This window comes from Dasypus novemcinctus, chromosome 30 (assembly GCF_030445035.2).
Source record: "Dasypus novemcinctus isolate mDasNov1 chromosome 30, mDasNov1.1.hap2, whole genome shotgun sequence".
NCBI lineage: Eukaryota > Metazoa > Chordata > Mammalia > Cingulata > Dasypodidae > Dasypus > Dasypus novemcinctus.
This window is the reverse complement of record NC_080702.1, coordinates 28,853,220-28,864,571: the sequence shown is the minus strand read 5'-3', so window position 1 is coordinate 28,864,571 and position 11,352 is coordinate 28,853,220. Positions and strand designations below refer to the sequence as shown.

Here is an 11,352-nt window from a genome sequence, read left to right as displayed (position 1 = left end):
ACTCCTGGGCAGGCTGCACTTTCGTCGCACTGGGTGGCTCTCCTTGTGGGGCACACTCCTTGCGCGTGGGGCTCCCCTATGTGGGGGACACCCCTGCATGGCCCAGCACTCCTTGGGCACATCAGCACTGCACATGGGCCAGCTCATCACATGGGTCAGGAGGCCCTGGGTTTGAACCCTGGACCCTCCATGTGGTAGGTGGACGCTCTTATCAGTTGAGCCAAATCTGCTTCCCAGTTTGGTTATTCTTTTATCGTGCAAATTAATAACTCAGAATCATTTGTTGATGGGAAACAGACTTGACACAGTGGTTAGGGCGTCCGTCTACCACATGGGAGGTACGCAGTTCAAACCCCAGGCCTCCTTGACCCATGTGGAGCTGGCCCATGCACAGTGCTGATGCGCGCAAGGAGTGCCGCACCACGCAGGGGTGTCCCCCGCATAGGGGAGTCCCACGCTCAAGGAATGCACCCCGTAAGGACAGCCGCCCAGCGCGAAAGAAAGTGCAGCCTGCCCAGGAATGGCGCCGCCCATACTTCCCGTGCGGCTGACGACAACAGAAGCGGACAAAGAAACAAGACGCAGCAAATAGACACAGAGAACAGACAACCGGGGGAGGGGAGAAAATGAATAAATAAATAAATATTAAAAAAAAAAAAAGACTCATTTGTTGAACTAGCATGAACCCTTTTGGCTGGTCTACTGGTAATTCAAATCTCCCCTAGGGCAGTTTGTGGTCTCTCTCTCCCTTTCTTCCTTTCTCCCTGATTTGTTCCTTCCTTTTCCTTTAATTCCCTTTCTCTTTTTCTTTTTTTTAATCAAATATTTATGGGAAGCGGATGTGGCTCAAGTGATAGAGCTTCCACCTACCATTTGGGAGGAACTGGGTTCGATCCTGGGGGCTTCCTGATGAAAAAGAGAAAGTGTGCCCATGTGGCAAGCCAGTGCCCACGTGAGTGCCCATGCGGTGAGCCAGTGCCCACACAAGTGAGTCACACAGCAAGATGGTGACGCGTCAAAAGAGAGACAAGACAGGAAGCAGATGTGGCTCAACTGATTGGGCTCCCATCTACCATATGGGAGGCCCTGGGTTCACTTCCTAGGGACTCCTTGTGAAGGCAGGCTGGCCCATGCACGCGGAGACCTGGCGCAGCAAGATGATGCAACGAAGGGAGACAAGCAGACACGAGTGACACAGTGAAAAGACAAAGAGAGCAGACAGCAAGCAAGCAGCAAGGTGGGAGGAGAAATAAAATAAATCTTTAAAAAAAAAAAGAGAGACAAGGGGAGAGTCAAGGTGAAGTGCAGCAGAGACCAGGAACTGAGGTGGTACAATTGACAGGGAACCTCTCTCCGTATCAGACGTCCCCAGGATCGAATCCCGTTGAATCCTAGAGGAGAGAAAATAAGATAACAACACAGATGGCAAAAACAGCAGGATGGGAGGAGAAGGGGGAAAATATATAAAAATTAAGAAAAAAAAATTTATTACCAGGCACACAGTGTGTTTGGAACTTGTACTTGGAATGATGAGGAATTGCCAATTCTTAATAAAAGGCTAGGGAAGGAGATCTCACCAAAGAAGTGACATTTGAGCAAAGACTGTAAGGAGGTGAGAGATAGACTGGGCATGTATCTCAGGGAAGAGCGATCCAGGTAGTGGGAACAGCACGTGCAAAGGCCCTGAGGGAGGACCCGCTTGGTGGGCACAAGGGAGTTAGGCCCCCGTGGCTGGAGCTCGGGGAGGGAGATGGTGAGGAAGAGAGGGGAGCAGGGACGTGACGTCACAGGTCCTCCAGGGCCTTGCGGAGAGTGAGGTGGGAGCCAGGGAGGGTCCTGAGCAAAGGAGGAAGTGGTGGGGAATAGACTAGAGTGGAGGCAGGAAGCCAGGAGCCCAGAGTGGGGCCTGGGAGCGGGGAGAAGGGCTTGGTCTCTGGGTCAGATTGAAGGCAGATCTACCTGACACGGATGTGGAGGGGCTGAGCGAAGTTGGCGAGGCTGAGGCCACACAGCCGCATCACGGGAAGGGCAAAGCTGAATGGAGGGTGGGACAGGTCGGGGGGGGGGGACAATAGGGAGCTAGTATGTACCAGGTGGCTCCGAGATCCCTCCGTGGGGACACCAAGAAAGCAGTTGAGTCTCTGGGTCAAGAACTGGGGGAAGATGTTTCCTGGCTGAACTTGGAAATTCAGGAGTGGTTAGCCTATGCTTAAATTCAGACCTGGAGTAGGGTATATGGGAACTGTCACAGTTTGACAGAATTGATGAACTCCAAAAATAGATACTGATTAGGCTTGTCATCTGATCCGTACCTGGGCAGGATTGAGTTTTGATTAGGGCGTTCAGCCCCCACCCCTTGGTGGGTGGGGACTCATAGATAAAAGACACGGCAAGGGACAGAGTGGGGGGATTTCTGATGCTAGAATTTTATGCTGGAGCCCCGGGAAGTCCGCTCACAGAGGAAAGAGAAGCCAGCCCCAGGAAGAAAGGAACCTTGAACCCAGAGTAAAGCAAGCCCCAGGAACGGAGGAAACCAGGAAGCCTGAGCCCTTGCAGAGGTTGGCAGTCATCTTGCCCCAAATAGACTTTGGGGAGGGAAGTAGCTTATGCTTTATGGTCTGGTATCTGTAAGCTGCTACCCCAACTAAATACCCTTTATAAAAACCAACCAGTTTCTGGTATTTTGCATCAGGACCCCTTTGGCTGACTAATACAGGAAGCTCTTATGTTTTTTAATGTAACATTTTGTGTGACCTATGTATCTTTAAAAAAATTAAAAAAAAAAAATTAAGACCAGGAGCCCTAAAGGGAGGGAATTTGGGGACAGTTGCCTGCTCTGAATTGGTGGCAGAAGGAAGCTCTGTTGCCAGGATAGTGCTGGCACTGTCGGACATTTCCAGAGTTTGGGAAGAAGTGTGTGTGTATGGGAGGGAGTGTTATCAAATTCTCAAATCTTATTTCGCATAACGTCTGTCAGGAGAAGCCAGGCCAGGTGCGTTTTGAGTTCAAACCAGTAGCATTTTATTGAGCACCTATGATGTCCCAAACGCCAGTGGTATTTTTCCTTCCCTCCTCAGGGCAATTTAGTGAGGTAGGCCCTGGGAGCTCCGTTTTAATGAAAAGAAGAAAGGCACGAAGCATTGTTGGAGAGCTTTTGGGCATGAGGTGGCAAGAAGTCGAGCTGGTGGGAGAGACAGGCTGTTCGAAAAAGCTGGAGGAATCGCCCCTGACGTCTTTGGTCCACGGGCTTCTGGGCCAAAGGGCTGGTGGCTCCTGTGCGGGTAGCAGGTGACAAGGTGAGAGGTGGGGAGGCACGCAGACACGGCCCGCATGGCGTGGAGGGGTGGTTTCCTGACTTGGGGGGGCCTGGAAGCTGGGGGGTCTCAAGCCAGAGACTCCTCTTCCTCGCCGATGGGGCTGGGCAGCCAGGGGGGCGCCGGGGCTCGGGGCCCAGGTATGGTCACCCCCAGTAAGTCGTCCGGGGGGGGCGGCTCGGGCTCGGCGAGCGTCTCGGCATCCGGCTCCCGCGGGCCGGCTTCCAGCAGTTCGCCGCAGCCGCACTCCCGGGCCGCGCCGTCGGGGGCGGCGGGGCAGGTGCAGCTGTTGGCGGTGGACCCCTCGGACATGCAGCTGTTCTTGCGGCGCAGCAGCGACAGGCGCCGGCCCAGCAGGCCCCCGGGCGCACCTGCGGGCAGGAGCCGCTGCAGCAGGTCGCCGTGCGCCTCGCCCAGGGGCCCGTCCGCGCCGTCCAGCCGCTGGAACTGCATGTCCTCCTTGGCGAGCCTGCGGGAGGGGCCCCCGGGTCACGACACGGCCCCGCCCCTCTGCGTGATTGAAGAGCCCCCCCACAGACCCACAGGTCAGCGCCACGGCCCCACCCCTCTGCATGATTGACAGAGCCCCCCCTGCCACCGACCCCCAGGTCAGCGCCACGGCCCCGCCCCTCTGCATGATTGACAGAGCCCCCCCTGCCACCGACCCCCAGGTCAGCGCCACGGCCCCGCCCCTCTGCATGATTGACAGAGACCCCCTGCCATCTAGCCCCCATCAGCGCCACGGCCCCGCACCTCTGCATGATTGACAGAGCCCCCCCTGCCACCGACCCCCGGGTCAGCGCCACGGCCCCGCCCCTCTGCATGATTGATAGAGCCCCCCTGCCGACCCCCAGGTCAGCGCCACGGCCCCGCCCCTCTGCATGATTGACAGAACCCCCCCACCGACTCCCAGGTCAATGCCACGTCCCCGGCCCTCTGCATGATTGACAGAGCCCCCAAACCGACCCCCTCTGCATGATTGACAGAGCCCCCCTGCCACCGACCCCCCGTCAGCGCCACGGCCCCGCCCCTCTGCGTGATTGACAGAGCCCCCCCCGACCCCCCCCCCGCCCGTCAGCGACACGGCCCCGCCCCTCTACATGATTGACAGGGCCCCCCCACCGACTCCCAGGTCAATGGCACGTCCCCGCCCCTCTGCATGATTGACAGAGCCCCCAGCCACCGACCCCCGGGTCAGCACCACGGCCCCGCCCCTCTGCATGATTGACAGAGCCCCCCCACCGACCCCCGGGTCAGCGCCTCGTCCCCGCCCCTCTGCATGATTGACAGAGCCCCCCCTGCCACCGACCCCCCATCAGCGCCACGGCCCCGCCCCTCTGCATGATTGCCAGAGCTCCCCCCACCGACCCCCCAGGTCAGCGCCACGGCCCCGCCCCTCTGCATGACTGACAGAGTGGGAATCGAGGCACGCTGCTGCCTCTGGCCCCACCCACCCCTTGGTCCCCCAAAGACCTTGACCCCTCAAGTCCGAGCTCGGCCTCAGCCTCAAATTTATTCAGACCCCGCCCCGACCCCTTTGGCACCGCCTCGGCCTGTCCAATCGTGCCGGACCTTAGCCCCGCCCCCAGGAAGGGCTTTGACCCCGCCCCCAGTCCCCCCCCCCCCCAGTCCCACAGAATTTAACCCTTAGCCCTGCCCTCGGATCAGGGACCTTCCAGCAAGATACGAAACGGCCCCCAGCGACCTCGCCCCCCCCCACCAGCGCGCTGGCTCACGTGATGTCGAAGGTGGAACCCTGGAAAGAGGGGTGCTGCAGCAGGAAGGCGGTGGCCGCCGTGTAGGGGGCGCGCGCGTTGGCCGCGTCCCAGTACAGGTCCTTCTCCAGCACGGCCAGGTCGTCGTACATCTCGTCCACCGCCAGCATCGACACCTGCCGGCGCGGACACGCGGGTGTCTCAAGAGAGAGACGGGGTTCAGGGGCGGGGGGGGGGGGTGGGGGACTGGCTTGAGGGTCGCTTGGGACCAGTCGCCAGGGGCGCGAGGGTCACCTGGAAGTTGCGGTCGATGAGAAAGTTGGTCTCGAAGTCGTCGTCGTCCTCTCCGAAGGGGTTGATGAGCTGCTCGGCGACCTGAGGAGGTAGGTGGGTGCGGGGTGGGCTGTGCGGAAGCAGGCGGAGCCTTGCGACCCCCTTTCCTGCCCCGGCCCCGAGGCCCCACCCACCTTGAGCCAGCCCACGTAGAAAAAGAACTGCAGGAGCGTGAAGATGGGCACGCACAGGTCCAGCTGGTGGTCTTTGTAGCCCTGCGCGGGGTCCAGGAATTGGCGGCCGATGAGACACGCCAGGAAGTAGCTGTACACGGCGATGGTCACCACCTGGGGGCAGAGGCGGGCCTCGGGGTCATCGGGGATCCCGGGCAAGGGCCGGGAGTCACTGCGATGGGGGTGTGTGTGTATGTGGGAGTCGTGTCTCCGTTTGTCCCCGAGACCTTGGCCACCGGGTGTAGACAGCGCGCTCACCTGGGTGTACACGAGGGGGACGCTAATCCAGTCGTAATGAAAGAGCATCCCGCACTTGGCGCGAAACCCATTCAGCTCCTGGGGAGCGCACAGAGGTCATTAATGGGGGCTCACACCTCGGGGATGAAGTGCGGGTACCTGGGATGGAGGCAGGTGCGCACCTGGTGGGTGATGGAGTGTGCACCTGCGGGCTCCAGGGAGAAGAGCGGGTGGTGAGGGAGGGCTGGCGGCCCTGAGTGTTTGCGGTCGGCCTCGCTGGGGGGGGCGCGCGGAGGGGTCGCAGTTGTCCCTGAATGATTCCCCCCCCCCCCCAGCCGGAGCCTCCAGGGACCACCCACCTCCAGCAGCAGTTTGAAGGCGCTGCTGTCGCGGATGCGGCCCTCGCGCCGGGCTTGGGCTGCCAGGTTGCAGAACCAGACGCAGGGGACCCAGAACTTGTTGTAGGCAGAGTCCAGGTTCTCGAACTTCTTGCGCTCCTCGCGAGTCATGAACCCTGGAGGGGCGGGGTCAGGGTCACTCGCCCCGCCCCCCGGCCCCCCCCCCCCCGCCCGCCTCCGCCCCCCTCCTGGGCCTCGGGCCTCACCCGCCTCCACGACGTGATCCACGGTGGGAAAGCGCTTGAAGACGGCGGTGCTGACGGAGCGCAGGATCAGCACCCCGGAGAGGCCCGCGTAGCGCATGAGCGTGCGCCGGTAGAGGCGGCCGCGCTCGTCGTGCCCGTGCACCGTGCCCGCCACGGCGCACATGAGCGCGTCGGGCAGCGGCATGCACAGGTACTGGTTCCACCAGCGGTGCACCACCAATGTCACGTAGAAGCCTGCGGGGCGCGTCGGGGCTCTGCGTCAGGGACTGTCCACCCTGGGCTGGGGACTTGGCCCCCCCCTCCCCCGGGCTGTGAGAGGATGTCAGAGGGAGCTGGGGAGGCTGGGGCATCTCGAGGGTCCCCTGGTCTGGGGAGTTGGGAGTCTCAGTACGGAGTCATTGGGGTCCCATGATGCCCCCGAGCAGGAGTGTGTGAAGGGGTTGGACGCAGGGTCCCTGTTGGGGAGCCCTGGGGGTCCAGGACAGTGGGAGGGGGAGGCCGGGGTCACATGGGGGCAGGCCAGGTCAGAGGAATGTCTGCCAGGCTAGACTGGAGGGTGGAGTCATTGGGGCAGGCAGGAGTCGCTGAGGTGACACAGGGGCGGTAACCAGGTGACATCCAAGGTCTTGGGGCCGTACCAGGCCGGAGGGGTCTAGGATTGTGGGGCTGCGGGGTACAGGCAGCACTCCTGGTCTGAGAGGCTATTCCCTCCCGAGAATAGCCTGAGAGGGGACGGGGTGGGAGTCTCAGAGAGGCAGCAGTGGGGGTCTCGGGGTCCCAGGAAGGGGGACTCGCGGCCGCACCGAGCACGAAGGAGATGGGGATGAGGCTGGCGTACTGGTCGCAGTAAATGACGAGCTTCTCGAAGTAGCGCTTCTGCCCTTCGTTCAGCAGGAAGCTGCGGGGGTAGGAGGAGCGGGTCACGGCCAGGGCCACTGGCTCCCGCCCCGGTGGCATGTCTCCCTTCCCGCTGGCACCCAGGGGGCCCTCTCGTGGGCCTTTTCCACACCCCCCAGCTACCTGAGAACGCGCGGTGGGCTCCCCCCGCTAGCTACCCGAAAACGCGCCGTGGGTTCCCCCCCAGGTACCTGAGAACGGGTAGTGAGTCCCCCCCAAGCTGCCCGAGAACGCACGGTGGGCCCCCCACCAGTTACCCCGAACGCCCCTCCCCCTCCGCCGCCTCAGCTAGCTACCCGGGAACGCGCTGAAACTGCGAGCTCCCCCCTCAACTGCCCGGGATCGCGTTGTGGGCTCCCCCCCAGCTGCCTGAGAACTTGTGGTGAGCTCCCCCCCCCCCGCCCCCCTCCCCCGCAAGCTGCCTAGGAATGCGCGGTGAGCTCCTCCCCCAGCTGCCCGAGAACGCGCGATGGGTTCCCCCCCACTTGCCCGGGAACGCGCGGTGGGCTCCCCACCGGCTACCCCGAACGCGTAGTGGGGGTCCCCTTCCCTGCCCGGGAACTGGCGGTGGGTCGTCCCCCACCCCCAGTTGCCCGGGGACGCGCGGTGAGCTGCCCACAGCTGCCCGGGAACGTGCGGTGGGCTCCCCCCCCAGCTGCTCGGGACCGTGCGGTGAGCTCCCCTCCCAGCTGCTCGGGACCGTGCGGTGAGCTCCCCCCACAGCTGCCCGGGACCGCGCAGTGGGCTCCCCCCCCAGCTGCTCGGGACCGTGCGGTGAGCTGCCCACAGCTGCCCGGGAACGTGCGGTGGGCTCCCCCCCCAGCTGCTCGGGACCGTGCGGTGAGCTGCCCACAGCTGCCCGGGAACGTGCGGTGGGCTCCCGCCCCAGCTGCTCGGGACCGTGCGGTGAGCTCCCCCCACGGCTGCCCGGGACCGCGCAGTGGGCACCCCCCAACTGCCCGGGACCGCGCGGTGCCCCCCCCCGCCAGCCTCACCGGTAGGTGGCGCTCAGCGCCAGGTAGAGCCCCAGGAAGCAGAGCAGCTCGCGCCACAGCAGTTTGTAGATGCTCCCGCGCCACAGCAGCAGCAGCTGCGAGAAGCCGCCGAAGCGCGCGTTCGCCACGCGGGCCGTGTACGTGACGGTCATGGTGGCGCGGGACCCGCGGGGTCACGGGAGAGGGGGCTCGACCCGGAGCCGAGCCTGGAGGGCCGAGGAACCAAACGGGAGCTGGGGCACGGCCAGGCTGGGGCCTGCGGCCGGGGGCGGGGGGTCGCGGCCGCCGCCCAGTGCGGGTTCCCTGCTCCTCCCAGCGCCCCGCTCCCCTCCCGCGTGCCGCCGTCTCTCAGGCCGGCAGCCACCCTCCACCGGATCCCAGCCCCCTCCCCGGAGGCGCTGTACAATCTACAGCCTTCGCCGTTCCCAGGATCCCCTCCCAGTTCCTCTCCCTTTCCCCCTCCCCTCTCCCACTCCCGGGCTCCACTCCCCGCAGCTCCCAGACTTGGCCCTTCCACCCTTACCTTCCTTTCCAAAGCCCTGGGACTCTGCTCCCAAGCTCCCAGTCCCCTAGCTTCCCTCCCCCAGCCCCCACTGTCTCAGACTGGCGGGGGGGGGGAGGAGGGGCACAATCTTGTCTGTTTCCCACTTAACAGCCTTATCTCTGCCCCCTCCTCTGGGATCCACCCTGACCATCAGTCTCCTTGTCCAGCTTCACTCCCTACCCCTAGGCTGTGGCTTCCTACCTGCAGGCTCCTCTGTCCCCAGGGTCCTTCCCCACAGGCCTGGGCCTTTCTGGCCTGCGTTGAGGGTGGCTGGGTGTGGGGACACACAGGGACAGGGACGGGATGGCTCTGGAGTTGGGTGGGAAGGGGCTGGGGCGGCCACTCCCTGGCCCGCCTTCCTTGGCTGCCGCAGGAGAAATTTGTTTGGAGAAGTCCAGCGATTTGTTGCCTGGGTTTGGGGGAAGAAATCTGCCCTCCTCTTTTTTTTGCCCTGTGGGGCCCTTCTCCCAGTCACTGGCTGATCCCAGGGTTCTTGGACCTGGAGCTGGGGGGGAGGACGTAGGGGCTGTCCCCTTTCCCAGGCCCGGAGACATGTACCCACGCTTCTCGGCCAGTCCGGATCACTCTACGGCCACCTGGAATCCCACACACGTAAAACCTGGCTTCTCTGCACATCCCCACGGTGGTCCAGGGGCTGTCACACTGTCGCAAAGACATCGAGGGACACCTCAAATACACTGACATCGGCTCCGACCGCTTTGCCCAGACCCGAGGGGGGAGTAGACTCCCAGGAGCACGGCCAAGATGGCACCGTGTCACAAAGATCGGCTCACAACGCCGCGACTCTCCCCACCGCCACCGCACACACTTCCACGGACCCACGGGGACGTGTTCCCGGTGAGATCCCGCCCGACACTCCCTGTCGTGAAACTCGAGTTTGCATGGCCCTTTGGCACCATGGTTGCGCCCCTGTACACCCACCCGGCCCCATGGCCAGGTCTCTAGCTGGGGGGGGGGGGAGGCGCCGGGGCTCGGGGGGTCCCAGCCGGGGAGGCGGCGCCCCCTGCGTGTCCCCCGCCACCCGCGTGCGGCCCCGCCCCGAGGCATGGCCGGGACATGGTGTTCCGGACCTGACAGATGTCCGCCCCGCCCGGGGTAATTAGGAACCAGCCCAGGCCGGCCTCCCTCGGACCCTCGCCTCCGCCATCCAGCTGCCGGCTGGCCCATAAAGGCCGGGTGAGGGGATGGCGCGGGCGGGGCGGCCAGCGGCTTTGGGTCCTGGGGCCAGTGTCGGGATGGGCCCGTCCTTCCCATCCTTCCTGTCCCCACCCCCCCCTGAGCCAGCCCCCTTCTGCTCATCCATCCCCCCACGCCATCCCAGGCTCACACCTGAACCTGTGCTGGACCTCTCGGGGTGGGGGTGGGGGGCAGGGGCAGGTGGCCCGGGGACAAGCACCCACTTCATCACTCCCGCGGCGAGAAACAATAACAGACACTCCCCTGGCGAGGACGTGTCTGGTGCTGTCCCAAAGCAGCCTTCCAGGCAGCCCTGGGAGGCTGCTGTTCTTGTCATCCAGGCAGGGAAACTGAGGCCCAGGAGACACTAAGTTCCCTCAGCGAGGGGGGGGGGGAGCTGGGAGATGAACTCAGGCAGGCAGGGCCCGCGTCTGGGGTCTCCCCCGCCGTGGTCCACGCTGTTGTTTATCTGTGCAATCCCGGCATGCCCACACCCAGGGGAGTTGGCCGGGGGCGGGGGGGCACGTCGGGGCTCGCGCCGGGCTCCCCGTGTGCGTCCTGACACACCCAGCACCGACCCTAGGTGTGTGCGTTCTCGCCACCAATTCCTGACTCATGCGGGTCCACAGACACCCTGTTTCTGTTGCCCCAGCCGGTCCCGAAACTTGCCACCCCTCATCCCCGGTCCACGGGCTCTGATGATGGGGTAACGGGGAGCCCCGTGAGGCAGAGGGGGCCGCCGAGGACCCTGCTGGTGGGCCTGCCTGGTGAGTCGGTCGGGGCCGTGGCTCTCTGCACGGCCGCTCCCGGGGCCCCCGATTCTGAGACACAAGCTCAGATGGCAGAAAGCACATGCTGCAGGCCTCAGCTCCGCCATCCTGCCCCTCCGTCGGTCCCTTGTCGCTGCCCTGTGCCAGGCAGCGCCGATGCCACCCTGTGGGGCAGGAATTGGGGAGCAGGGCGGAGGCTGTTAATCCCCCGTCTGGCAGGCCCGGCCTCTGCCCGGGGCGCCCACTAATTCCCAAACCAAACAGCAGGCAGCGCTGGGCCCGCTGCCGGCCTAATCCGCTCCCCCACCGGCCTGGGGCCGGCAGTGGGGCCTCCTGGTTCCCACGCTCGGAGCCTCCAGGAGCGGGCAGGCGTCCCTCACCCCCACCTCGCACAGAGACGGCAGGCTTTTCCTCTCTTCCCCGAGACCCCCTTTCTTCCACAGTCGCTACAGTTCATGTGCGTCTTCACCAGGTCTCTGGTGTGACCGGCCCTCTCCGGACGTGGCGCTTTTGTGCAGTGCCCTTCCTGCGCCACTGTATGCAGCCACGCTGACCCTGGGTCCCGCGGACGCC

At 63.9% G+C, this 11,352-nt stretch overlaps 1 protein-coding gene and 1 long non-coding RNA gene across 2 annotated transcripts; one reads left to right on the top strand and one right to left on the bottom strand.

The window, feature by feature from the left end:
* Window positions 1-3,046: 3,046 nt before the first annotated feature.
* BEST2 (bestrophin 2) lies at window positions 3,047-9,093 on the bottom strand. The gene is made up of 10 exons (XM_058290566.2): window positions 9,014-9,093; window positions 8,269-8,474; window positions 7,180-7,274; window positions 6,377-6,610; window positions 6,132-6,286; window positions 5,794-5,871; window positions 5,497-5,649; window positions 5,324-5,404; window positions 5,051-5,205; window positions 3,047-3,783 (listed from the first exon to the last, which is right to left on the bottom strand). Exons 2-10 carry the CDS (start codon window positions 8,418-8,420, stop codon window positions 3,384-3,386), a joined length of 1,503 nt encoding a protein of 500 aa, XP_058146549.1. The 5' UTR covers window positions 8,421-8,474; window positions 9,014-9,093; the 3' UTR covers window positions 3,047-3,383.
* LOC139437874 (uncharacterized) lies at window positions 7,557-11,349 on the top strand. Its single transcript, XR_011647794.1, has 4 exons — window positions 7,557-7,655; window positions 9,465-9,670; window positions 10,662-10,776; window positions 11,252-11,349. It is a non-coding gene; the product is annotated as an uncharacterized lncRNA (long non-coding RNA).
* The last annotated feature ends 3 nt before the right edge of the window (window positions 11,350-11,352 follow it).

What these genes read in the sequence shown, in the direction of transcription:
- BEST2 (XM_058290566.2), bottom strand. Translation starts at nt 8,420, where the DNA reads ATGACCGTCACGTACACGGCCCGCGTGGCGAACGCGCGCTTCGGCGGC. An exon ending in CCCCATCTCCTTCGTGCTCG is followed by an intron (nt 6,611 to 7,179) that starts GTGCGGCCGCGA and finishes CGCGCCCCGCAG; the next exon opens with GCTTCTACGTGACATTGGTG. An exon ending in TCTACGTGGGCTGGCTCAAG is followed by an intron (nt 5,405 to 5,496) that starts GTGGGTGGGGCC and finishes CTACCTCCTCAG; the next exon opens with GTCGCCGAGCAGCTCATCAA.